General features: G+C 51.6%; 1 protein-coding gene across 2 annotated transcripts; it reads left to right on the top strand.

Moving 5' to 3' along the window:
• Window positions 1-330: 330 nt before the first annotated feature.
• On the top strand, window positions 331-27652 carry FRMD8 (FERM domain containing 8). Of its 2 annotated transcripts, XM_038765080.1 has the most exons (10): window positions 331-415; window positions 9078-9245; window positions 14704-14805; window positions 15878-15936; window positions 16080-16246; window positions 18300-18518; window positions 18609-18735; window positions 22677-22820; window positions 26529-26739; window positions 27225-27652. In XM_038765080.1, exons 1-10 carry the CDS (start codon window positions 331-333, stop codon window positions 27341-27343), a joined length of 1401 nt encoding a protein of 466 aa, XP_038621008.1. In that variant the 3' UTR covers window positions 27344-27652. The 2 variants fall into 2 exon arrangements, with proteins under 2 accessions (XP_038621008.1, XP_038621009.1); XM_038765081.1 differs by lacking the exon at window positions 18300-18518.
• Window positions 27653-27990: the final 338 nt, after the last annotated feature.

Here is a 27990-nt window from a genome sequence, read left to right as displayed (position 1 = left end):
TGAGCGGGAGGCGGAGGGCGGGGCGCGGGAGCATCCTCCGCCCGCCCCGGAGGCGGGGCGCGTGCGCAGGATCTCCGGCTTCTGATTGGTTCCCAAGGGCAGAGCGGCGGGGGGGCGCGGGGCCTTCCCGCCGCACCCCGGAGGCTAGGCGCGTGCGCAGGATCTCCAGCTTCTGATTGGTCCCCGCGGGCTGTGCGGGAGGCGGGGGGCGGGGCGCGGGAGCATCCTCCGCCCGCCCCGGAGGCTGGGCGCGTGCGCAGGATCTCCGGCTTCTGATTGGTCCCCGAGGGTTGAGCGCTACTTTCTCCCGCCGCTTCCGCGTCCCGGCCGATGGACGGCGGCGAAGGGGCAGCGGGGCCCCCGGGTCCGGCGGACCGCCAGCACCGCGCCAGCCTCTCGTCCGTGGGGCCCCGAGGTGAGTCTCCCCTCCCCTCCCCTCCCCCACAGCACCTGTGTATATGTATATCATCATCATCATCAATCGTATTTATTGAGCGCTTACTGTGTGCAGAGCACTGGACTAAGCGCTTAGGGAAGTTCAAATTGGCAACATCTAGAGACGGTCCCTACCCAACAGTGGGCTCGCAGTCTAGAAGGGGGAGACAGAGAACAAAACCAAACATACTCACAAAATAAAATAAATAGACTAGATAGGTACAAGTAAAATAAATGGAGTAATAAATATGCACAAACATGTATACAGGTGCTGTGGGGAAGGGAAGGAGGTAAGACGGGGGGGATGGAGGGGGGACGAGGGGGAGAGGAAGGAGGGGGCTGAGTGTGGGAAGGCCTCCTGGAGGAGGTGAGCTCTCAGTAGGGCCTTGAAGGGAGGAAGAGAGCGAGCTTGGCGGATGGGCAGAGGGAGGGCGTTCCAGGCCCGGGTGAGGACGTGTACAGATTTATTACTCTATTTATTTATTTATTTTACTTGTACCTATCTATTCTATTTATTTTATTTTGTTAGTATGTTTGGTTTTGTTCTCTGTCTCCCCCTTTTAGACTGTGAGCCCACTGTTGGGTAGGGACTGTCTCTAGATGTTGCCAGCTTGTACTTCCCAAGCACTTAGTCCAGTGCTCTGCACACAGTAAGCGCTCAATAAATACGATTGACTGATTGATTCCCTTCCGTTCCCCCTCCCGCCCGGACTGCCTGCGCTCCAATCAATCAATCAGTCGTATTTATTGAGCGCTTACTGTGTGCAGAGCACTGGACTAAGCGCTTGAAACACACGTTTGGTTTTGTTGTCTGTCTCCCCCTTCTAGACTGTGAGCCCGCTGTTGGGTAGGGACCGTCTCTAGATGTTGTCAACTTGTCCTTCCCAAGCGCTTAGTACAGTGCTCTGCACACAGTAAGCGCGCAATCAATACAACTGAATGAATGGGGCGGATACAAGGTGATCAGGTTGTCCCACGGGGGGTCCACAGTCTTAATCCCCATTTTACAGATGAGGGAGGTGAGGCCCAGAGAAGTGAAGTGACTTGCCACTTTCCAGATGAGGTCACTGAGGCCTAGAGAAGTGAAGTGACTTGCCCAAAGTCACACAGCTGACAAGCGGCGGAGCCGGGATTTGAACCCACGACCACTGGCTCCCAAGCCCGGGCTCTTCCCACTGAGCCACGCTGCTTCTCGCTCCAACCCCGCCTTTTCCGCCAGAGGGGGCGCCGTCCGGTGCCTCAGTTTCCCCTCGGGATCCCGGGATCATACCATCCTCGGGCCCCCTCCGTGGGCAAGCTGCGGGGTTCCCCCCCACACCCACACCCCGGGGAAGGCAAGAGGCGAGGAATCTGCCCATTTCACAGAAAGGAAGATAATAATAACGACAATTATGGTACTTGCTCAGGCCTTCCCAGACTGAGCCCCCTCCTTTCTCTTCCCCTCATCCCCCTCTCCATTCCCCGTCTTACCTCCTTCCCTTCCCCACAGCACCTGTATATATGTATATATGTTTGTACATATTTATTACTGTATTTACTTATTTATTTTACTTGTACATATCTATTCCATTTATTTTATTTTGTTAATATGTTTGGTTTTGTTGTCTGTCTCCCCCTTCTAGACTGTGAGCCCACTGTTGGGTAGGGACTGTCTCTAGATGTTGCCAACTTGGACTTCCCAAGCGCTTAGTACAGTGCTCTGCACACAGTAAGCGCTCAGTAAATTTGATTGATTCAGTTGTATTCAATCATATTTATTGAGCGCTTACTATGTGCAGAGCACTGTACTAAGCGCTTGGGAAGTACAAGTCGGCAGCATATAGAGAGGGTCCCTACCCAACCACGGTTTATTGAGCGCTTACTGTGTGCAGAGCACTGTACTAAGCGCTTGGGAAGTACCCAGGCGCTTAGGAGAGAAGCAGCGTGGCTCAGTGGAAAGAGCCTGGGCTTTGGAGTCAGTGGTCAAGGGTTCAAATCCCGGCTCTACCAATTGTCAGCTGTGTGACTTTGGGCAAGTCACTTCACTTCTCTGGGCCTCAGTTACCTCATCTGTAAAATGGGGATTGACTGTGAGCCCTCCGTGGGACAACCTGATCACTCTGTAGCCTCCCCAGCGCTTAGAACAATGCTTTGCACATAGTAAGCGCTTAATAAATGCCATGATTATTATTATTATTATTAGGAGAAGCAGCGTGGCTCAGTGGAAAGAGCATGGGTTTTGGAGTCAGAGGTCATGGGTTCAAATGCTGGCTCTGCCAATTGTCAGCTGTGTGACTTCGGGCAAGTCACTTCACTTCTCTGTGCCTCAGTTCCCTCATCTGTAAAATGGGGATTAAGACTGTGAGCCCCCCGTGGGTAACCTGATCACCTTGTAACCTCCCCAGTGCTTAGAACAGTGCTTTGCACATAGTAAGCGCTTAATAAATGCTGTTATTATTATTATTACCCCCTTTTTCCTCTGTTCCCTTCCCCAAATCACTTGTATATATTTGTACAGATTTATTATTCTATTTATTTTACTTGAACATATGTGCTGTTTTATTTATTTTGTTAATGATGTGCATCTAGCTTTAATTCTATTTTTTCTGATGACTTTGACCCCTGTCTACATGTTTTGTTTTGTTGTCTGTCTCCCCCTTGTAGGCTGTGAGCCTGTAGTTGGGTAGGGACCGTCTCTATATGTTGCCAACCTGTACTTCCCAAGTGCTTAGTACAGTGCTCTGCACACAGTAAGCGCTCAATAAATACGATTGAATGAATATGTTGCCGACTTGTTAAGCTGTTACGATGTGCCGAGCACTATTCTAAGTGCTTAGTACAGTGCTCTGCACACAGTAAGCGCCCAATAAATACGGCTGAATGAATGAATACAAGTTTATCAGGTTGGACACGGTCCCTGTCCCCCAGCGGGCTCACACCCTTATCCCTATTTTACAGATGAGGGAACCAGGGCCCAGAGAAGAAATTAATAATAATAATAGTAATAATAATAATGGCATTTATTAAGAGTTTATTAGTAAGAGTAATTATGTTACTCGTTAGGCCATTATGATGTGCCAAGCACTGTTCTTAGCGCTGGGGTAGATACATTCATTCAGTCAGTCAGTCAATCGTATTTATTGAGCGCTTACTGTGTGCAGAGCACTGTACTAATCACTTGGGAAGTACAAGTCGGCAACACATGTACTTCATTCAATCGCATTTATTGAGCGCTTACTGTGTGCAGAGCACTGTGCTAAGGGCTTGGGAAGTACACGTTGGCATCATATAGAGACGGTCCCTACCCATCACGTTGGACCCAGTCCCTGTCCCACACGTGGGGCTCCCACTCATCCCACTTAGAGAAGCAGCGCGGCTCAGTGGAAAGAGCCCGGGCTTTGGAGTCAGAGGTCATGGGTTCGAATCGCGGCTCCGCCACAAGTCTGCTGTGTGACCTTGGGTAAGTCACTTAACTTCTCTGAGCCTCAGTTACCTATCTGTAAAAATGGGGATTAAGACTGTGAGCCCCACGGGGGACAACTTGATCACACTGTATCCCCCCCAGCGCTTAGAACAGTGCTTTGCACATAGTAAGCGCTTAACAAATGCCATCATCATTATTATTATTATTATTATTATCCCCATTTTGCAGATGAGGTAACTGAGGCCCAGAGAAGTGAAGTGCCCAAGGTCCCACTGCAGCAGACAAGTGGCAGAGTCAGGATTAGAACCCAGGTCCTTCCAACTCCCAGGCCCGGGCTCTATTCAGTAAGCCCGCAAGCCGAAAGAGGACCAGGCAGCCCCCAGAACTCAGCCCGGGAGGCAGTCCAGGAAAACCCTTCCTGCTTCCCGTTCGGGCTCCTCCGGGAATAATAATAATAATAACGATGGCATTCGTTAAGCGCTTACTATGTGATGATGATGATGGCATTTGTTAAGCGCTTACTGTGTGCAGAGCACTTTATTAAGCGCTTGGGAAGTACAAGTCGGCAACACGTACTACTTTCAGTCGTATTTATTAAGGGCTTACTGTGTGCAGAGCACTGTGCTAAGGGCTTGGGAAGTACACGTTGGCATCATATAGAGACGGTCCCTACCCATCACTTTGGACCCAGTCCCTGTCCCACACATGGGGCTCCCACTCATCCCCATTTTGCAGATGAGGGAACTGAGGCCCAGAGAAGTGAAGTGCCCAAGGTCCCACTGCAGCAGACAAGTGGCAGAGTCAGGATTAGAACCCGGGTCCTTCCAACTCCCAGGCCCGGGTTGTATTCAGTAAGCCCGCAAGCCGAAAGAGGACCAGGCTACATCATGGGGCCTCGGCCATATTTCATAGCGAAACTCCCACTGTCCCCACCCCTGCAAATAGTTACCACCCCCTCCTGCTTTTCATCCGGAGCATAGCTCTCCCAGCCCCCAGAACTCAGCCCGGGAGGCAGTCCAGGAAAACCCTTCCTGCTTCCCGTTCAGGCTCCTCCGGGAACAATAATAATAATAATAACGATGGCATTCGTTAAGCGCTTACTATGTGATGATGATGATGGCATTTGTTAAGCGCTTACTGTGTGCAAAGCACTGTTCTAAGCGCTGGGGAGGATCCAAGGTGATTAAGTCGTCCCACGTGGGGCTCACAGGCAATCCCCATTTTACAGATGAGATCACTGAGGCTCAGAGAAGTGAAGTGACTTGCCCAAGGTCTCACAGCAGACATCATCAATCGTATTTATTGAGCGCTTACTATGTGCAGAGCACTGTACTAAGCGCTTGGGAAGTACAAATTGGCAACATTTAGAGACAGTCCCTACCCAGCAGTGGGCTCACAGTCCAAAAGGGGCTTCGGCCATATTTCATAGCGAAACTCCCACTGTCCCCATGTGGCAGAGCTGGGATTTGAACCCCTGACCTCTGACTCCAAAGCCCGGGCTCTTTCCACGGAGCCAAGCTGCTTCTCACCGCAGCACTGTTCTAAGCACTGGGGGAATACAAGGTGATCAAGTTGTCCCACGGGGGGCTCACAGTCTTAAACCCCATTTTACAGATGAGGGAAATGAGGAGAGACAAACGTAGAGATGGTGCTGTTAACGGTGATTTGGATCCGCGGCCTTTTGGAACCGCCAGGCGCACATATCATCATCATCATCATCATCATCATCAATCGTATTTATTGAGCGCTTACTATGTGCAGAGCACTGTACTAAGCGCTTGGGAAGTACAGCGCTTTGCACAAAGCGAGCGCCTAACAAATGCCATCATCATCATTATTATTATTATTACAAGTTGGCAACATATAGGGCCGGTCCCCACCCAACAGCGGGCTCACAGTCTAGAAGTGACTGGCCCAAGGCGACACGGCAGCAAAGTGGCGGAGCCGGGATAAGAACCCAGGTCCTTCTGACTCGCTCTCTTCCTCCCTTCAAGGCCCTGCTGAGAGCTCACCTCCTCCAGGAGGCCTTCCCAGACTGAGCCCCTTCCTTCCTCTCCCCCTCGTCCCCCTCTCCATCCCCCCCATCTTACCTCCTTCCCTTCCCCACAGCACCTGTATATATGTATATATGTTTGTACATATTTATTACTCTATTTTATTTGTACATATCTATTCTATTTATTTTATTTTGTTAGTATGTTTGGTTTTGTTCTCCATCTCCCCCTTTTAGACTGTGAGCCCACTGTTGGGTAGGGACTGTCTCTGTATGTTACCAATTTGTACTTCCCAAGCGCTTGGTACAGTGCTCTGCACACAGTAAGCGCTCAATAAATGCGATTGATGATGATGATGATGACTCCCAGGACCAAGCTCCATCATCATCATCAATCGTATTTATTAAGCGCTTACTATGTGCAGAGCACTGTACTAAGCGCTTGGGAAGTACAAATTGGCAACAAATAGAGACAGTCCCTACCCGACAGTGGGCTCACAGTCTAAAAAGTGGGCTCACAGTCGTCTAAAAAGCTCCAGAAACTGAGGGCAGCAGGTTAAGGGTGTGGGATTGAGGGGGTACCACCAAAGGACCTGCCTCTTCCTCTCACCCCCACCCCACTTGAGGGGCTTCATCCAAAAAGGGCTCAGTGGCTTGGCAGGTTTGGCCCGGCTCTTAAAAAGGCTTGGGGCTCATGTTTTTCGGTGGTAGGAAGAGCAAGTGTTAATGTTTCTCACAATATTGGGTGATGGCGGGGGGGTCACTCTACAACTCTGGGTTTCTTGGGGTGTCGGGCAGATGCCAGGGAACCAAGGGCAGAGTGCGGGCCCCCCAGCTCTCCGGAGCAAGCCCTGCCCAGGAGCACGCCACACCTGTATTCATTGATTTATCCGCTTCGGTTTATTATTTAGACTGTGAGCCCACTGTTGGGTAGGGACTGTCTCTGTGTGTTGCCAATTTGTACTTCCCAAGCGCTTAGTACAGTGCTCTGCACATAGTAAGCGCTCAATAAATACGATTGATTGATTGATTGATTATTTATTGCCAATCCTCTCTTTCCTCCCTGAGGTGGAATCGTCTCCGTTAGATGGCAAGCTCCACGAGGGCAGGGATCCCTTGCTTGGCTTTCTCTGAGCGTCCCCAAGCATGTGCAGAGGGCCCTGCCCTCAGAAGGTGCCCAGAATGTAGTGTTGTTACCACCCCTGATGTGAATCAGTGCTATTTCAATCAATCAATCATATTTATTGAGCGCTTACTGAGTGCAGAGCACTGTACTAAGCGCTTATTTCCCCTCATCCCCCTCTCCATCCCCCCATCTTACCTCCTTCCCTTCCCCACAGCACCTGTATATTGTACATATTTATTATTCTATTTATTTACTTGTACATATCTATTCTCTTTATTTTATTTTGTTAATATGTTTGGTTTTGTTCTCTGTCTCCCCCTTTTAGACTGTGAGCCCGCTGTTGGGTAGGGACTGTCTCTATATGTTGCCAACTTGGACTTCCCAAGCGCTTAGTCCAGTGCTCTGCACACAGTAAGCGCTCAATAAATAGGATTGATTGATTTATTGAGCTCCTACTGTACTGATTGTGGGGGAGCGAACAGTAGAGTCGCTAAAGATGATCCCTGCCCTCAGGGAGCTTACAGGTGGGAGTGGGAGGGCAGTCAGTCAGTTTTAGACTGTGAGCCCAATGTTGGGTAGGGACTGTCTCTATATGTTGCCAATTTGTACTTCCCAAGCGCTTAGTACAGTGCTCTGCACATAGTAAGTGCTCAATAAATATGATTGATTGATTGATTGATTGATTAGCCAGCTGTCTTGAGAGAGAAGCAGTGAGGGAGAAGGAATTTGCAATGGGCGTGTTAGGGGCAGAGGCAGGGACAGAATCTCCAACCAGAGCCCTGCCTCAGGACGCTCTATCAATCAATCATATTTATTAATAATAATAATAATGATGGCATTTATAAAGTGCTTACTATGTGCAAAGCACTGTTCTAAGCGCCAGGAAGGTTACAAGATGATCAGGTTGTCCCATGGGGGGGGCTCACAGTCTTCATCCCCATTTTACAGATGAGGTAACTGAGGCCCAGAGAAGTGACTTGCCCAAAGTCACACAGCTGACAATTGGCGGAACCGGGATTTGGACCTCTGACTCCAAAGCCCAGGCTCTTTCTGCTGCTCCTTATTGAGTCCTTTTAGACTGTGAGCCCACTGTTGGGTAGGGACTGTGTATGTTGCCAATTTGTACTTCCCAAGCGCTCAGTACAGTGCTCTGCACACAGTAAGCGCTCAATAAATACGATTGATGATGTGACGACTTACTGCATGCAGAGCACGTACTAAGGGCTCCAGGGAGTCCAATCCAACAGTCAGCAGCTACGTTCCCTGCCCGCAACGAGCTTACAGTCCGGAGAGGCTCTCGGGCAGGGTTCGGTCGGCTGTCAATCGGTGGTATTTGCTGAGCGCTTGGGAGAGTCCAGTAGAGCAGTATAACAGCGGACACCTTCCGAGAAGCAGCGTGGCTCAGTGGAAAGAGCACGGACTTTGGAGTCCGAGGTCATGGGTTCGAATCCTGCCTCTGCCACTTGTCAGCTGTGTGACTTCGGGCGAGTCACTTAATAATAATAATGGCATTTTTTTAAGCGCTTACTATGTGCAGAGCACTGTTCTAAGCGCTGAGGGGGGGATACAAGGGGATCAAGTTGTCCCACGTGGGGCTCACAGTCTTAGTCCCCATTTTACAGATGAGGGAACTGAGGCTCAGAGAAGTTAAGTGACTTGCCCAAGGTCACACAGCAGACATGTGGCGGAGCCGGGATTGGAACCCATGACCCGGGCCTCAGTTCCCTCATCTGTAAAATGGGGGTGAAGACTGTGAGCCCCCTGTGGGACATCCTGATCATCATCATCAATCGTATTTATTGAGCGTTTACTGTGTGCAGAGCACTGTACTAAGCGCTTGGGACGCACAAGCCGGCAACATATAGAGACAGTCCCTACCCAACGGTGGGCTCACGGTCTGGAAAGGGGAGACGGAGAACAAAACCAAACACACTAACAAAATAAAATAAGTAGAATAGATAAGTACAAGCAAAATAAATAAATAGAGATCAGCCTGATCACCTTGTATCCCGCCAGCGCTTAGAACAGTGCCTTGCACCTAGTAAGCGCTTAATAAATGTCGTTATTATTATTATTATTGTTATTATTCTCCGGCCACACCGAGGTGTCGTGTGTTGCAGCGGCGGACGTGCTGGTGTACCTGGTGGACGACACGGTGGTGCCCCTGTCAGTGGAGAACCTGCCGTCGGTGACGGCCCACGACCTGCACCGGGTCATCCGCGACGCCCTGCAGCTCCCTGACACCGCCCTGGACGCTTTCTCCCTCTGGCTCATTTCCCCCTTGCTTGGTAAGGACGGGGCTTGACCGGATTCAGCGCGGCGGGAGGGCTCTTGAGGACGATCGGACACGGAGGAACCAGCACTTCGGCTACGTGCGTGTCCCTTTCGATAGGCCGTCACGCCCTGGGAGCCCCCCGTCTCCCCGTTCCCTGCCAACCCTCCGACTCCAGGCTCCCGCTCTTCCGTAGCATGAGGAAAAAGGGCCAAGAAGCAGCAGGAAAAGAGCATTAAGATTGTGAGCCCCTGGACAGTGGACTGTGTCCACTCCAGTTAGCTCGTATCTCCCCCAATCAATCAATCAACCAATCTTATTTATTGAGCGCTTACTCTGTGCAGAGCACTGTACTAAGCGCTTGGGAAGTACAAATTGGCAACACATAGAGACAGTCCCCACCCAACATTGGGCTCACAGTCTAACATTGCCAAGATCCGCCCTTTCCTCTCCATCCAAACCTCTACCCTGCTCATTCAAGCTCTCATCCTATCCCGTCTGGACTACTGCACCAGCCTTCTCTCTGATCTCCCATCCTCGTGTCTCTCTCCACTTCAATCCATACTTCATGCTGCTGCCTGGATTATCTTTGTCCAGAAACACTCTGGGCATATTACTCCCCTCCTCAAAAATCTCCAGTGGCTACCAATCAATCTGCGCATCAGGCAGAAACTCCTCACCCTGGGCTTCAAGGCTGTCCATCCATCCCCTCGCCCCCTCCTACCTCACCTCCCTTCTGTCCTTCTCCAGCCCAGCCCGCACCCTCCGCTCCTCCACCGCTAATCTCCTCACCGTACCTCGTTCTCGCCTGTCCCGCCGTCGACCCCCGGCCCACGTCATCCCCCGGGCCTGGAATGCCCTCCCTCTGCCCCTCCGCCAAGCTAGCTCTCTTCCTCCCTTCAAGGCCCTACTGAGAGCTCACCTCTTCCAGGAGGCCTTCCCAGACTGAGCCCCTTCCTTCCTCTCCCCCTCGTCCCCCTCTCCTTCCCCCCATCTTACCTCCTTCCCTTCCCCACAACACCTGTATATATGTATATATGGCTGTACATATTTATTTATTTATTTATTTATTTTACTTGTACATTTCTATCCTATTTATTTTATTTTGTTGGTATGTTTGGTTCTGTTCTCTGTCTCCCCCTTTTAGACTGTGAGCCCACTGTTGGGTAGGGACTGTCTCTATGTGTTGCCAATTTGTACTTCCCAAGCGCTTAGTACAGTGCTGTGCACATAGTAAGCGCTCAATAAATACGATTGATTGATTGATTAGTACAGTGCTCTGCACACAGTAAGCGCTCAATAAACGATTGATGATGATGATGATGATGATGGCCGGGCATGAGGTAATAATAATAATAATGGCATTTATTAAGCGCTTACTACGTGCTAAACACTGTTCTAAGCGCTGGGGAGGTTACAGGGTGATCAGGTTGTCCCACAGGGGGCTCACAGTCTTAATCCCCATTTTACAGGTAGGGCAACTGAGGCCCAGAGAGGTGAAGTGACTTGCCCAAAGTCACACAGTTGGCAGAGCCGGAATTTGAACCCGTGACCTCTTGACTCCAAAGCCCGGGCTCTTTCCACTGAGCCACGCTGCTTCTCTGGGGTAATGAGGGCAGGAGTCAGTCCTGGTACACTCAGGTTTCAGAGTCATCCCAGCCCCGATCCCAACTGGCCCTGGCCACGAGCCACCCCCTCTTCCCTCCCCTGGGGTCTCGGGGGGCAGATCCCCTCCTCCCCCACCCTGTGTGAGTGGCAGTCGCCTAGTACCCCCTGCCAAAAATGGGGGCTAAAGGGTCTCTGGCTTTCCTGCCACAATCAATTAATCAATCAATCGTATTTATTCAACAATCGTATTTATTGAGCGCTTACTGTGTGCAGAGCACTGTACTAAGCGCTTGGGAAGTACAAGTTGGCAACATACAGAGACAGTCCCTACCCAACAGTGGGCTCACAGTCTAAAAGGGGGAGACAGAGAACAAAACCAAACATACTTACAAAATAAAATAAATAGAATAGATATGTACAAGTAAAATAAATAAATAAATAGAGTAATAAATATGTACATACATATATACAGGTGCTGTGGGGAAGGGAAGGAGGTAAGATGGTGGGATGAAGAGGGGGACGAGGGGGAGAGGAAGGAAGGGGCTCAGTGTGGGAAGGCCTCCTGGAGGAGGTGAGCTCTCAGTAGGGCCTTGAAGGGAGGAAGAGAGCTAGCTTGGCGGATGGGCAGAGGGATTGGGGGCATTCCAGGCCCGGGGGATGACGTGGGCCGCGGGTCGATGGTGGGACAGGCGAGAACGAGGTACGGTGAGGAGATTAGCAGCAGAGGAGCGGAGGGTACGGGCTGGGCTGGAGAAGGACAGAAGGGAGGTGAGGTAGGAGGGGACGAGGGGATGGATGGACAGCCTTGTAGCCCAGGGTGAGGATTATTGAGCGCTTACTGTGTGCAGAGCACTGTACTAAGCGCTTGGGAAGTCCAAGTTGGCAACATCTAGAGACGGTCCCTACCCAGCAGTGGGCTCACAGTCTAGAAGGGGAAGACAGAGAACAGAACCAAACATATTAACACAATAAAATTAATAGAATAGATATGTACAGGTAAAACAAATAGAGTAATAAATACGTACAAACATATATACATATATACAGGTGCTGTGGGGAAGGAAAGGAGGTAAGGCGCGGGGGATGGAGAGGGGAAGGAGGGGGCTCAGTTTGGGAAGGCCTCCACAACTCCAGTCCAGTCTGCCTGTGCCTCCTGGGTCGAGAGAACTGGCCACCAGCCAAGTGGTGGGTGGTGGGGAGGCTGAGCTGCCCCTGAGGCGGGCCCAGTCTGGGGCGGGCAGACAGGGGCGGTCTTGTTTTTCCCCATCCAAGATGCCCCGAGCCCTGGGGGGCCGTGGTGAACAACCTTGCTGGGAGAGGAGGGGCTCTGCTGAGGTAGTGAATGACCTGGAACCATGGCCAGCCTCATTAGCTGACGTGGTGGGTGCCCTGTTCCCTTCACTCCATCTCTCGCCCACCATCATCCCCCCACCCCGGTCGACCCCCCGCTTCGGCCCAGCCCGCCTTCCTCGTGCAGGCCGACTTGTGGGTGCAGAGACCCCCACCCCTAAGGACCCCCCACAGGCTTCTCCTCCCGCTGGCCCTCAGGGTCTGTTTCCTCCTCCTCCTCCCACGCCATCCCTGCTCCCGGCCCGGGTGAAGCAACCCCTTGTTCAACCGCGACAGCTGGGCTGAGGGAGGACAGGGCTGGGCTGCCTCCCCCCGCCCACCCCCCAAAATTCAGATCAGTCAGCCGTGTTTATTGAGCCCTTACTGGGTACAGAGTGCTCAACTAGGCTTGGGAGAGGACAAGAGAGTTTATAGACTTCGCTCCACCGATGTCAGCCTACTCACCGTGGCTCACTCTCATCTCTCGCTGCTTGCCTGCCACATCCAATTACTCTATTACTATCCTATTACTCTATTTATTTTACTTGTACATATCCTTTTTATTTTATTTTGGTAATTTGTTTTGTTCTCTGTCTCCCCCTTCTAGACTCTGAGCCCACTGTTGGGTAGGGACCGTCTCTATATGTTGGCAACGTGGACTTCCCAAGCGCTTAGTACAGTGCTCTGCACACAGTAAGCGCTCAATAAATACGATTGATGATGATTTATTTTATTTTGGTAATATGTTTTGTTTTGTTCTCTGTCTCCCCTTCTAGACTGTGAGCCCACTGTTGGGTAGGGACCGTCTCTAGATGTTGCCAACTTGTGCTTCCCAAGCACTTAGTACAGTGCTCTGCACACAGTAAGTGCTCCATAAATACGATTAACTGATGGATTGATTGCCTCTCACTCGTGCCCTCCCTCCCCCTTGACATCCGACAGACCACCGCTCTTTCCCCCTCTTCTAAACCCTACTCATCATTCAGTGGTATTTGTTTCCCAGACTAAGCCCTATCGCTTTTCCTCAGCTCCCCCTCCCTTCTGCATCACCCTGACCTGCTCTCTTTGCTCTTCCCCCCACTCCAGTCCCCACAGTATATATAAATATGTGTACATCTAATATATATAAATATGTGTACATCTAATATATATAAATATGTGTACATCTATACTTTTATTTGTACTGAGCCCCCTCCTTCCTCTCCCCCTACTCCCCCTCCCCCCCACCTTACCTCCTTCCCCTCCCCACAGCACCTGTATATATGTTTGTACGTATTTATTACTCTATTTATTTTACTTGTACATATTTATTCTATTTATTTTATTTTGTTAATATGTTTAGTTTTGTTGTCTGTCTCCTTCTAGACTGTGAGCCCGCTGTTGGGTAGGGGCCGTCTCTATATGTTGCCAATGTGCGCTTCCCAAGCGCTTAGTACAGTGCTGGGCACACAGCAAGCGCTCAATAAATACGATTGAATGAATGAATTTGTATTTGATGTCTGTCTCCCCCGCCCCCCAGACTGTGAGCCCATTGTGGAGGATTGTCTCTCTTTAGTGCTGCATTGTGCTTTAGTACAGTGCTGTGCCACAGAAGTGCTCAGTAAATACAGTTGAATCAAGCTGAATTGTTTATTTTTCAATAGTATTTGTTAAGGGTTTACTATGTGGCAGGCACTGTACTAAGTGCTGGGGGAGATACAAGTTAATCCAGTTCCCATTTTACAAATGGGGTAGCTGAAGTACAGAGGAAGGAAGGAACTTGGCCAAAGTCACGCAGCAGAAAAGTGGTGGTCAGGATTAGAACCCAGGTCCTTGTGACTCGCGGGCCTGGGCTCTGTCCACTAGGCCACACTGCTTCCCTGCCCTCAGCAAGTTTAGAGAAGATCCCATCTTCTCCAGGAGCCCTTCCCTGACTAACCTTTCATCTTCCCATTCCATTCCATCTTCCTGCATTACCTGTGTACTTAAGTCCATTCCTTGTAATCAGTGGTAATAATAATTATTATTATTAAGCATGTACTATGTGCCAAGCACTGTTTTAAGCACTGGGATACAGGGTTATCAGGTTGTCCGAGGTGGGGCTCACAGTCTTAATCCCCATTTTATAGATGAGGTAACTGAGGCACAGAGAAGTGACTTGCCTAAAGTCACCCAGCTGACAAGTGGCGGAGCCGGGATTAGAACCCACAACCTCTGACTCCCAAGCCCGGGCTTTTTCCAATAAGTAACGCTGCTTCTCTAATGGTATTTCTTGATGCTTCTCTTTTCTAATGGTATGCACTGTACTAAGCACTTGGGTGGGCTCAGTACAACAGAGTTAAGCACTCTTGAAGTTGTTTTCCTCTCCGACCAGAATTTTAGTGTCTCTGTTACCCCCTGAATTGCAAACTCAGGGATCGTTTCTATTAATTATTATATTCTCCCAAGCTATTAATCCAGAGCTCGTTGCAGGCAGGGATCATGTCTGTTACGTTGTTATATTATACTGTCCATTGCGACCATTGATTGCCGCTGCCTTATCCCTGTCCCTTTTGCAGAAGTTCAACTGAAGCCCAAACACCAGCCCTACAAAGTATGCCGTCAGTGGCAGGACCTCCTCTTCCGATTCACCGATGCCCCGGAAGATGACATTGCTATGGGTGGGTACTGCTCCCTTTTAGCTCTTTTATTTGTTAAGCGCCTACTGTGTGCCAAGCATCATTCCAAACCCCGGGGTAGATCCATCTTAATCAGGCCGGAGACGGTCCCTATCCCACTTGGGGATCCCAGCCTGAGTAGGAGGGAGAACAAGGATTGAATCCCCGTTTTGCAGTTGAGGGAACCGAGGCCCAGAGAAGTGAAGAGTCTTGCTCGAGGTCACCCAGCAGGCAAGTGGCAGAGCCAGGATTAGAACCCTGGTCCTCTGGCTCACGGGCCCAGGTTCTTTTCAGTAGGCCCGCGCTGCTTCCCGCTCTTTCCTGCCCGCTTGCCTCCCTCCCGGCCTCCCTTTCCTTGGCGGTCTCTATTTCCGCCGCCGCTGTTCAGCCCCGGAGTCTGGGAAGCCAAATGGTGTTGACCCTGGGCAGGGCAGGGAGCCCCCGCTCTCACCCCTTCTCCTCCCCACCCAGCACATGCCACGGACTTGCTCCCGTCCGCCCAGTTGAGGTGGAGACACGCTTCCAAAACGGGTCACCCAAATGCCAGCAGTGAGGGGTTTCTTGGGGTTTCGGAGAGGGGAGGAAGATGGCTGAATGGAGGGGGAGGGAGCCGGGTGGTTGGAGGAGATCACGGTGGGCCAGGGGTGATGGCCCTCGTCCCCCTCTCCATCCCCCCATCTTACCTCCTTCCCTTCCCCACAGCACCTGTATATATGCATATATGTTTGTACATATTTTTTACTCTATTTATTTATTTATTTATTTTACTTGTACATATCTGTTCTATTTTATTTTGCTAGTGTGTTTGGTTTTGTTCTCTGTCTCCCCCTTTTAGACTGTGAGCCCACTGTTGGGTAGGGACTGTCTCTAGATGTTGCCAATTTGTACTTCCCAAGCGCTTAGTACAGTGCTCTGCACATAGTAAGCGCTCAATAAATACGATTGATGATGATGATAGATCTTCCTCCTTGCCTCACCTGGCTCCCCACCTGCCTCCTCGCCTGTGTCCTCACCTCGCCCGTCTCCTCGCCCCCTCCATCTCGCCTCGCCCCGACTTCCCTCTTTCTCTCCCCAGATGAGCCATCCCTGCAGTTCAGGAGGAATGTTTTTTTCCCCAAGAGGCGGGAACTCCAGGTGAGGAGGGGGGGGATTTATGGAGCTGGGGAGGGAGAATCCCAGCCACTCCTGCTATGTGAGCTCCCTCCTCCGCCAGCCCCGCCGCCAACGGTGAGGGCCCTGCGGCCTCCAGCGTCTGCCCCTCTTCTTCCCCCTCGCAGATCAACCACGAGGATCTCTTGAGGCTGTTGTTTGAGGAGGCCAAGTTCAACGTGCTGGAGGGACGGTACCCGTGCGACGCGGAGGACTGCGAGAAGCTGGGCGGCCTGGTCTGCCGGGTGAAGCTGGGCCCCTACCGCCCCGGCCAGCAGACTGCCGGCACCCTCAAGTGAGGAGAGAAGCCCACCGGCGTGGCTGCGGGGAAGGGAGGGGCGCAGCCAGGGTAGAGAAGGGAAGCTTAGAAACAGGGCCCAATCAACTCTTCATAATAATAATAATAATAGTAATAATGGCATTTATTAAGCACTTACTATGTGCAAAGCGCTGTTCTGAGCGCTGGGAGGTCACAAGGTGATCAGTTTGTCCCACGGGGGGCTCACAGTCTTAGTCCCCATTTTACAGATGAGGTACTTGAGGCACAGAGAAGTTAAGTGACTTGCCCATAAAAATGGCATTTATTAAGCACTTACTATGTGCAAAGCGCTGTTCTAAGCGCTGGGAGGTCACAAGGTGATCAGGTTGTCCCACGGGGGGCTCACAGTCTTAGTCCCCATTTTACAGATGAGGTACTTGAGGCACAGAGAAGTTAAGTGACTTGCCCATAAAAATGGCATTTATTAAGCACTTACTATGTGCAAAGCGCTGTTCTAAGCGCTGGGAGGTCACAAGGTGATCAGGTTGTCCCACGGGGGGCTCACAGTCTTAGTCCCCATTTTACAGATGAGGTAACTGAGGCCCAGAGAAGTGAAGTGACTTGCCCAAAGTCACACAGCTGACAATTGGCGGAGCCGGGGTTTGAACCCATGACCTCTGCCTCCAAAGCCCGGGCTCTTTTCCACTGAGCCACGCTTCTTCTCAACGCTGCTTCGTGGCTTAGTGGGTAGCGGACGGGCCTGGGAGTTGGATGAAGCTGGGTTCTAATCCCGGCTCCGCCACTTGTCTGCTGTGTGACCTTGGGCAAGTCGCTTCCCTGGGCCTTAGTTACCTAATCTGTAAAATGGAGACTAGAGAAGTTAAGGGACCTGCCCAAGGTCACACAGCAGACATGTGGCAGAGCCTGGATAATAATAATAATGACATTTATTAGGCACTTATTACGTGCAAAGCACTGTTCTAAGCGCTGGGGGGTTACAAGGTCATGAGGTTGTCCCACGTGGGGCTCACAGTCTTCATCCCCATTTTACAGATGAGGGAACTGAGGCCTAGAGAAGTGAAGTGACGTGCCCAAAGTCACACAGCTGACACGTGGCGGAGCTGGGATTTAAACCCATGACCTCTGACTCCAAAGCCCGTGCTCTTTCCATTGAGCCACGCTGCTTCCTTCCAAAGACAAGAGAGCTCGGCTCGCCAGGCCTGATAAATTGGCGCTCAGTAAATAGCGTGGTCAGCTTTAGGACCTCCACTAGGGAGTGCCCAGTAATGCTCCGGCCAGACACCCGTGATACGGGGGGGTCGGGGGAGATGGACCGAACCCGGTTGGGTTTGGGGGTAACCCGGTCCCGCAGCCCCAAACCCACTTCCCAGAGGACGAGGCGGCGATCCCAGCGGGCGTTGGAGTCGGGCAGCCGTGGCGCCGACTCCCGTGGGGCAGTTGGACGATGCTCTGCACACAGTGAGCGCTCAATAAATACGATTGATTGATGGCCACCAAAACCCTAGAAGAGGGAGGGGTGCTGGCGGCTGCCAGGGGTGCTAGAGAAGGGCAGGCTGTTCGGCTCCTGAGAGACTCGGGGGTGATCAATCAATCAATCAATCGTATTTATTGAGCGCTTACTATGTGCAGAGCACTGTACTAAGCGCTTGGGAAGTACAAATTGGCATCACATAGAGACAGTCCCTACCCAACAGTGGGCTCACAGTCTAAAAGATTAGACTTTTATCTAATCTGATAAATCTAATCTGATGGGGGTGGGAGTCTTTGTCCAGGGTCATTCTGCACGCCCTCCGGGGACATATTTATTACTCTTTATTTATTTTACTTGTACATATCTATCCTATTTATTTTATTTTGTTAGTATGTTTGATTTTGTTCTCTGTCTCCCCCTTTTAGACTGTGAGCCCACTGTTGGGTAGGGACTGTCTCTATATGTTGCCAACTTGTCCTTCCCAAGCGCTTAGTACAGTGCTCTGCACATAGTAAGCGCTCGATAAATACGATTGATGATGATGACGACGACGTCGGCCCCTCCTCAGTTGGCATTTCCATCCTCTGTCTCCTGCAGAGAGAAGCTGGATTCCTTCCTGCCTGCTCACCTGTGCAAGAAGGGTCATGGCCTCTTCACAGGCTGGCGGGGCCGGGGGGCCAAAGCGGCCCCGGGCGAGCAGGGCTTGCTGAGCGCCTACCAGGAGGTGAAGGAGGAGGCGGAGGGCGAGGAGGCGGAGACCCTGGCCCGCCATTACCGGGCCTACCTGCACAAGTGTCACGAGCTGCCATACTATGGGTGGGTTGGGGGGGAGGAGGGGGGGCCGGGGGGCTTCTCAGGCGAGCGGCGGGGAGGGCGGCTGACCCCCCTCTCCCCCTCTTGCCTCAGCTGCGCTTTCTTCTACGGCGAGATCGACAAGCCAGCCCAGGGCTTCTTCCTCCACCGGGCGGGCCGCAAGCCGGTGACCGTGGCCATCAACCTGGATGGCGTCCACGTCATCGACAGCAAAGAGAAGGTGGGTTGGGCGCGGGGGCTGGGGAGCCGTGGGGAGGAAGGCCAGCCGGGCCGCCTCGTCGGGGGTCCCGCCTGGAAAGTCACTGGGACGTCCCCACCGACGACCTAAAGCCCCGCGACACGCCTAGTGATGGAATCGCTTACTAATAATGATGGCATTTGGTAAGCGCTTACTATGTGCAAAGCACTGTTCTAAGCGCTGGGGAGGTTACAAGGTAATCAGATTGTCCCACGTGGGGCTCACAGTCTTAATCCCCATTTTACAGTTGGGGTAACTGAGGCACAGAGAAGCTAAGTGACTTGCCCAAGGTCACACCCTGGCTTCAGCCTGTCCCCGGGGGGGACCCCATACTTAGAGAAGTGTTTTCGGTGGCTTGAAGGCCCCGGGACAGCAACTGGAGGGACGGTCCCTTCTGCTCTACTGTTGGGCTCTGACCTCCCATCTGTCAATCAATCAGTGTTATTTATTGAGCACTTACTATGCACCAGGCACTCTACTAAGCGCTTGGGAGAGTACAATACAGCAGAGTTACCAATCAGCCAATCAAGCAGTGGTATTTAATTTATTTATTAATATGGTATTTGTTTTTTTTAATATGGCATTTTTTAAGCGCTTACAATGTGGAAAGCACTGTTCCAAGCGCTGGGGATGTTACACGGTGATCAGGTTGTCCCACGTTGGGCTCACAGTCTCAATCCCCATTTTACAGATGAGGTAACTGATGAGGTAACTTAACTGCTTTGTTAAGCGCTTAGTACGTGCCAAGCACTGTTATAAGCCCTGGGCTAGATACAAGGTCATCAGGTTGTCCCACATGGGGCTCACACTTTTAATCCCCATTTTACAGATGAGGTAACGGAGGCACAGAGAAGTTAAGTGGCTTGCCCGAGGTGACACAGAAGACAAGTGGTAGAGCCGGGATTAGAACCCAGGTCCTCTGACTCCCAAGTCCGGGCTCTTTCCACTAAGCCACACTTAGTGGCTTATTTATTGAACACTTACTGAGTGCAGAATCCTGCACTAATCGCTTGGGAGAGTACAATACAACAGAGTTACCAATCAGCCAATCAAGCAGTGGTATTTAATTAATTTATTTATTAATATGGTATTTGTTAAGCACTTAGTACGTGCCAAGCACTGTTATAAGCACTGGGCTAGATACAAGGTCATCAGGTTGTCCCACGTGGGGCTCACACTTTTAATCCCCATTTTACAGATGAGGTAACGGAGGCACAGAGAAATTAAGTGGCTTGCCCGAGGTGACAAAGAAGACAAGTGGCGGAGCCGGGATTAGAACCCAGGTCCTCTGACTCCCAAGTCCGGGCTCTTTCCACTAAGCCACACTTAGTGGCTTATTTATTGAACAATTACTGAGTGCAGAGTCCTGCCATAATCACTTGGGAGAGTACAACAATCAGCAGACATGCTCCCGCCCCATAAGAAGCTTACAGTCTAGAGGGGAAGACAGATATTAATATGAATAATTTATAATATATAATTTAAAGATCACCTCATCAGCACAGGTGAAGAAGAAGGGAGGGTAAATCAATCAATCCATCAGTGATATTTACTGAGCACTTACTGCGGATGGACCACTGTACTAAGCGCTTGGGAGGGTGTGTAATACAACAGAGGTGGTAGTTCTGGTCTAAAACTCCCTCCCTGTACCCTACCCCACCACTCTCTCCACTTTCAAAGTTTTATTAAGGGCACATTGCTTCCAAGAGGCCTTCCCTGATTAAGCCTTCTTTTTCCCCACTCCCTGCCCGTTCTGTGTCATGAATGCACTTTGATCCATACCCTTCGAAGAGCTGGTATTCACCCCGGAGGGAATCCTACAGCATTCACGTACATATCCGTAAATTATTTATTTCTATTAACGTCTGTCTCCCCCTCTAGACTGTAAATTCCTTATTGGCAGGGAAGTAGGGGCTTAATCCGGGAAGGCTTCTTGGAGGAGATGCCGCTGGGGCTTCCAGTTGGGTGGCACCCACTAATAATAATAATAATGATGGCATTTATTAAGCGCTTACTATGTGCAAAGCACTGTTCTAAGCGCTGGGGAGGTGACAAGGTGATCAGGTTGTCCCACATGGGGCTCACAGTCTTAATCCCCATTTTACAGATGAGGTAACTGAGGCCCAGAGAAGTGAAGTGACTTGCCCAAAGTCACACAGCTGACAGTTGGCAGAGCCGGGACTCGAACCCATGACCTCTGACTCCAAAGCCCGGGCTCTTTCCACTGAGCCACGCTGCTTCTCTAATGTCAGTCAGTCATATTTATTGAGCACCTGCTGTGTCCAGAGCATTGTAGTAAGTGCTTGGGAGAGCACAATATAACAAGACATGTTCCCTGCCCACCATGAGCTGATAGTCTAGGGACGGGCTTCACGTCTAGCTCTGTTGTAGCGTACTCTCCCAAGTGTTTAGTAGCGTGCTCGGCACACGGTAAATAAATACCGTCGATTGATTGACACAATCCTTGCTCACAGGGAGCTTATAGTTTAGAGGGGGAAGACTGACATTGAAATAAATTGCAGATAGGGGAGACAGCAGAGTGTAAAGATGTCCTAAGTGCTGTGGGGCTGGGAATGTGGCTGGGGAGAATATCAAGTGTTTAAAAGGGGAATGGATATTCCCCTCCCCATATTATTCATTTTAATGACTGTCTCCCCATCGTGACTGCAAGATGCTCGGGGGCGAGAGCAGCATTGCCTAATGGACAGAGCTCTGGCCCGGGAGTCAGAAGGAACTGGGTTCTAATCACAGCTCTGCCACTCGTCTGCGGTGTGACCTTGGGCAAGTCACCTCACTGCTCTTGGGCACAGTTACCTCATCTGTAAAATTGAGATTAAGACTGGGAGCCCCAGGTGGGACAGGGACTGTGTCCATCCTGATTATCTTCCCCCTCCTTCCCCTCCCCACAGCACTTGTATATATGTATATATGCTTGTACATATTTATTACTCTATTTTATTTGTACGTATTCTATTTATTTTAGTTTGTTAATATGTTTTGTTTTGTTCTCTGTCTCCCCCTTCTAGACTGTGAGCCCACTGTTGGGTAGGGACCGTCTTTATATGTTGCCAACTTGTACTTCCCAAGCGCTTAATACAGTGTTCTGCACACAGTAAGCGCTCAATAAATACGATTGAATGAATGAATGAATAATCTTCCCCACTTCCTGGCACTGGCTAAGCGCTTAACAAATGCCATTAAAAAAAAATCCTCATCACCTCTCCCAGGAGCTTAGTACAGTGCTTGGGACACAAGAGCCCAATAAATACCCCCGATTGGAGGAGTTGGGGCCTGTGTCCCACCACTCCCCTCAGAGATTCAGTCCAGGATCTGACCCCACTTTGAGACTGTTGTCAATCAAGATTCTCCTGCTGTGGCCTCGTGGAAAGAGCCCGGCCCTGGGCATCTGAGGACCGAGGTTCTCATCCCGGCCCTGCCCCTTGTCTGCTGTGTGGCCTCAGGCAAGTCCCTGAGCTTCTCTAGGCCTCAGTTTCCTCATCTGTAAAACAGGCATTCAATCCCTGTTCTCCCTCTCCCTTAGAACGGGAGCCCCACGAAATGGGGGTTGCATCCGACCTGATGGGATTGTCTCTACCCCACTGCTTAGTATAGCGACTGGTCCCTAGTAAACACTTCACAGATACAACAATTATTATTACTACTCAATCAGAGGTATTTATTAAGTGCTTCTTGTGTGCAGAGGCGCTTGGGAGAATCCACTACAACAGAGTTGGCGGGCGGGCCAAGAGGCCCGTTTCCTCTTGCCCTCAGTAGAGATGGGGGAGAGACCAAGCATCTCTTGGGAAGCCCCCCGCCAAGTTTCCTCATCTGTTGGCGGAGCGGGAGGAAGGGACCCCGGTTTCGGGGTTGGGGGGGGGAGTCCAGTGCTCACGTCCCTCGCCCGTTCTCTTTCCCCCTGCCAGCACGTCCTGTTGGGCCTGCGCTTCGAGGAGCTGTCGTGGGACCACACGTACCCCAATGAGGAGGACCACATCCTCTGGCTGGAGTTCGACGGGGAGAGCGAGGGCACGCCGGTCAATAAACTGCTCAAGATCTACTCCAAGCAGGTACCTCACCCCAGGGACCCCAGGGAAATGAGAATGGGGAACCAATCAACTAATTATAGATCAATAATATAGAGAAGCAGCGTGGCCTAGTGGGCCTTCCGGAGACACGATAGGAGGGAACTCATCATCAGTCAATAGTAATAGAAAAGCAGCTTGGCCTAGTGGGTAGAACCCAGGCTTGGGAGTCAGAAGGACCTAGGTTCTAATCCCGGCTCCGGCACCTGTCTGCCGCGTGACCTTGGCCAAGTCACTTCACTTCTCTCTGCCTTGGTGACCTCATCTGGGAAATCAGGATGAAGACCATGAGCCCCATGTGGGGCGTGGACTGTTTTTAACCTGGTGAGCTCGTATCTTCCCCCAGCGCTTAGCACGGTGTCTGGCACGTAGTAACTGCTTAACAAATACCATTAAAAAGATAGTATTTAAGTGCTTACTATGTGCCAAGCAATGTACTAAGCACTGGGGTGGATACAAGATCATCAGGTCCCGTGTGGGGCTCAGAGTCTAAGTAGGAGGGAAAACAGAGATTGACTGTAAGCTAGACTCTAAGCTCGGTTGTCGACCAGGGAACATGTGTACCAACTCTGTTGTACTCTCCCAAGTGCTTAGGATAGTGCTCTTCACACAGTAAGCGTTCCCTAAATACGACTGCTTGATTAAATCCCCATTTTGCAGATGAGGGAACTTAGGGACAGAAAAGTGAAGTGACTTGTCCAAGGTCACACAGCAGACAGGTGGTAGAGTGGGGATTAGAACCCAGGTCCTTTGGCGCCCAGGCCCTTTCCACCAGGCCATGCTGCTTCAACCAGTGGTATTTGAGCGCTTAGCGTGTTCAGAGCATTTGAGAGAGTACAAGAAGAGAGAGGAGTCTGGAAAGAGAACCAGACCCCTCTGAAAACATCTTGGAAGACAGGGGATCGTGTCCAGCTCTCACATGGCATGTTTCCCCCGAAATCCCCGCCACGTAGGCCAAGGGAGGTAGATTGAGAGTAGCAGCCCGAGCCTGGGAGTTGGGCCATCTGGGTTCTAATCCCAATTCAGCTCCTTGCCTACTCTGTGATCTTAGGCAAATGACTCCTCTGGGGCCCAGTTTCCTCCTCCGTATAAAATTCCAGTTCCCCTTCTCTCTCTCAGATGTGGGAAAGGGACCGTGCCCGAATTGATCGTGTGTGTAGCTCTCCCAGTGTTTAGTGCAGTTCTTGGCTCTTAGCACTTCCCAAATTCCACAGTTATCACAAGTGCTCTGTACAGTGCTCTGCGCCCATTAAGCGCTCCGTAAATATCATTGATTAACCAAGAGGGAGGTTTGTGGAAGTGGAGCTGAGGGGTAAAACGGACCATGTTGGGTTGTGGCGGTCCGGCTCACTTAAACTATCCACCTTGGATTAGTTTCACATCACTCCTTTGCTCTCAATTCAAAGCCTGCCCTCCGTCTGGGAGGCGGCCCGTTCCCTCCCCGGGAAGCAGGCTGGTCAGCCCGTGGATCCGGGACCTCCCGGAATTCAGCTCCTTGGCAGCGGGAAGCCAAGCTTGGTCCAGTGAGCCTCAGGCGGAGAGGTTTCCCGAGCCCTTTATCCGGGTCCTTCGGTTCTCTCCCGTGTCCCGGCCCTCTGACTGCTCAATGGCACTCCAGTCAGGCCCTACGGCTCCATTGACCTTCATCCCGGCTCGGGGGAAGACTTGGGAGAGTCAAGAATAGAGGGGAGGCTGGGAAGGGAATCGAGCCCTTCTGAAAACTCGGAAGGAGGTGGGGTGTGTCCGGCGGGGAAGGCGGTCGCGTCCAGCCCCCACACGGCGCTGGATGAGGATCTGGGCTAAAATAAAGCAGGGGGGTTGTATGCAGGTCTCACCTCCGTTGGTCCCCATCCTGCCGGTAATGTGGAACTAGTGGAGTGCTCCTTCTGTGTGGAGCACTGAACTTGGCACTTGGCCCACTACAGCATGTGTGAAGCATTGGACTCCAATGCAGGGGTGAATACAAAATGTGCAGCGCACCGGACTCAGTGCGTAGGCAGATAAAATATCATCCGTGGTATTTATAGAGCAGTTATCCTGCAAAGCGCTGGACTGAGGGCTTGGGCACATACAGAATGTGCAGAGCACTGAACTCAGCGCTTGGGCGAATGCAGTGTCATCCATGGTATTGAGGGCTTACTCTGTGTAGAGCACTGGACTCAGTGCTTGGGTGAATACAATGTCGTTCGTGGTATTTACCGAGCACTTACTCCGGAAAGCGCATTTGGCTCAGATTTCAGTATCATCCACGGTGTTTGAGTGCTTACCCTGTGCAGAGCACTGGACTGGACTCAACGCTCAGGAGAGTCCAGATAACAGAGTTGGTAGTCACATTCCCTGCCCACAAGGAGCCTACAGCCTAGGAGGAAAGATAGTAGCTAGTAGGCCCAGTCCTTGCTCCCAACCAATTATTGAGTGCTTTCCGTGTGCAGAGCGCTTGGGATAGTACAGTGCAACAGAGTTGGTAGGTACCCTGCCCACAAGGAGCTTACAGTCTAGAGGGGCAGACACTGATATAAATAAATGAGGGATATGCACAATAAGTCCTGTGGCTGAGGGAGGGGTAAATCAAGGCCCTGCTGAGAGCTCAAGGCCCTGCTGAGAGCTCACCTCCTCCAGGAGGCCTTCCCAGACTGAGCCCCTTCCTTCCTTTCCCCCTCGTCCCCCTCCCCATCCCCCCATCTTACCTCCTTCCCTTCCCCACAGCACCTGTATATATGTATATATGTTTGTACATATTTATTACTCTATTTATTTATTTATTTTACTTGTACATTTCTATCCTATTTATTTTATTTTTTTGGTATGTTTGCCTTTGTTCTCTGCCTCCCCCTTTTAGACTGTGAGCCCACTGTTGGGTAGGGACTGTCTCTGTGTGTTGCCAAATTGTACTTCCCAAGTGCTTAGTACAGTGCTCTGCACATAGTAAGCGCTCAATAAATACAATTGATTGATTGATCAAGGGTACAAATCTTCAGGCAAGAGTACAGTCTGTGGGGAAGAGGTAGTAGGGGAGGGGTTTGCAGTTTTTCCTTTTCCAGCGGCTACGAGAAGCAGCTTGACAGATCCCAGGCCTAGGATTCAGGTCATGGTTTCTAATCCATCTCCGCCACCTGTCTGCTGCGTGACTTTGAGCAAGTCACTTCACTTCTGTGTGCCTCCTCAGTTCCCCTATCTATCATCATCCTCAATCGTATTTATTGAGCGCTTACTATGTGCAGAGCACTGTACTAAGCGCTTGGGATGTACAAATTGGCAACATATAGAGACAGTCCCTACCCAACAGTGGGCTCACAGTCTAAAAAATCTATAGTCTATAAAATGGGGAAGGAGACAGTGCTCCCCACGTGGGACAGGGACTGTCCAACCCAGTTTGCGTTTTTCCACCCCAGTGCTCAGTACAGTGCCTGCATGTAGTAAGCGCTTACCCAAATACCAGAGTTATTACATGGCCAGCCCAGGTCCCAGGGGTCAAATTAGGGTCCTAGGCTGTGCCATGCATCTGGGGAGGCTTCAAGACAGGAATGTTCGTTCCCCCCGCCCGCTTGACCGATCCCTCCGGCTTGTCCTGCCTGGGCCAGGGGCCCAGCGAGGCCTCCTTTGGCCCCCGTTCGGGGACAGAAGGGGACGCCGCAGTCTACCGGACAACCGTGCCCCGTCCCTTCTTCTCTCCCCGGCCCGCCGCCCTTGCAGGCCGAGCTGATGAGCGGCCTGATAGAGTACTGTATTGAGCTGAATGTGGCCACCGAGCCTGCTCCACCCCCGGAGAACGCAGTGGAGCCCACCGGGGTCTCCAACCCCCCGCCTCCCAGCGCCATCCCCCAGCGCCACAAGCTGAGGCGACAGGGCAGCGTCATCTGTAGCCGAATCCAGCATCTCGCCACCATAGACTATGTGGATGACGGTAAGGACTGGCCCAACCCTTCCGGTCCTTGGGGGGGTCCGGACCCTAATTCTTTGGAGTTCCTGCCTTCCTCTGAGGTCTGAGGGAAGATCCGACCGCCCTAATTGGGACACATTCCATTTCCATCCCATTGGCTGTCTGGCTGTGTCCTGACTCGGGATGGCGATGAGGAAACTTCTTAACATTCCCCTCCCGCTTTCGGCCTGGTTCGCAAACTCTCCCTCTTGTATTCCCCCCCTCCCCTCCGTCTGTGTGTGGGAAAGGAGGTCCCTCTTCTTCCCTTCCCCAGCCCTAGGTGGGACCAGAAGGGAAACAGAGCCACCAAGGGTTCGCGTCGACTCGTACGGCAGTCTAGCAAGGGAGTTGGGAGGCCCGGACCGGAAGCCCGTAGTTCCAACCGGGCGGAAGCCGGTGGCCCCAACCCCGTCCCCACTCCGCGCTTCGACTGACTGTTCTTCGCGTCCACGGGTCTCTCTCTCTTGCAGGCAAAGAGATTAAGCGAGTGAAACCAAAGCGCACGACTTCCTTTTTCAGCCGCCAGCTGTCCCTGGGCACTACGAGCTACACGGTGGTCCAGCCCACAGACGGCTTGGAGCAAGGCTGACCTCCCCCACCCCCGTTTCCCCTTCGATTCCGGGAAGGGGGCCCGGCGAAGAACCAAAGCAAACACTGATCCCCGGGGCACAAAGTCTCTCCTCCCAAGGGGCTAGGACGACCACCCCCACCAACGGGCCCCTTCTGTCTGCCCGCCAGGCTAAATTATTCTCCTAATTTATATATGGGCTTCCGCCTCTCGTGTGTCTGTAGTCTGACCTACTCTGGCCCCCCCGGTTTGGGTTTCGGATCCAACCCCGGGAGGTTCCGGCTGACTGTTCGTGGTGACCCCTGACCCGACCTTCCTGGGGGGTGGGGGTCGATAGTGCAGGTGGCTTTTTCCATTCTCTTGCAGTTCCTTGCTGCCGGGGAAGAGATCTGTTTGGGGCAGGCCCTGAGAGGTCTTTCTCTGGATCCTGGGGATGTTTTGGGGCTGGGGTCCATTTTTGATTCCATCCACGTCCTTGCAACCCTGGGTTCCGGTAAGGGGCCGCTTGCTCAGCTGCACCAGTGCTCTCGGCAAGGCCTTAGCCAAACAACGCCTTTCTGCCCATCCTTTTTCTCTCTTTCTCACAAGTGCCTCTCACCGCGTGGATACATCGCGGCCGTGAACCGCCTCCAGCTCGGGAGTCACAAGGAATGCCGAGGCGGTATTCA

Source organism: Tachyglossus aculeatus, chromosome 22 (assembly GCF_015852505.1).
Source record: "Tachyglossus aculeatus isolate mTacAcu1 chromosome 22, mTacAcu1.pri, whole genome shotgun sequence".
Lineage (NCBI taxonomy): Eukaryota > Metazoa > Chordata > Mammalia > Monotremata > Tachyglossidae > Tachyglossus > Tachyglossus aculeatus.
The sequence above is the reverse complement of the archived record's forward strand: the minus strand, read 5'-3'. Positions and strand labels throughout refer to the sequence as shown.

Excerpts from the sequence above, each read along its gene's own strand:
- FRMD8 (XM_038765080.1), top strand. The coding sequence starts at position 331 with ATGGACGGCGGCGAAGGGGCAGCGGGGCCCCCGGGTCCGGCGGACCGC. Across the intron at positions 14,806-15,877 it reads GGAAGATGACATTGCTATGG|ATGAGCCATCCCTGCAGTTC; the intron begins GTGGGTACTGCT and ends TTCTCTCCCCAG. Across the intron at positions 15,937-16,079 it reads CCAAGAGGCGGGAACTCCAG|ATCAACCACGAGGATCTCTT; the intron begins GTGAGGAGGGGG and ends TCCCCCTCGCAG.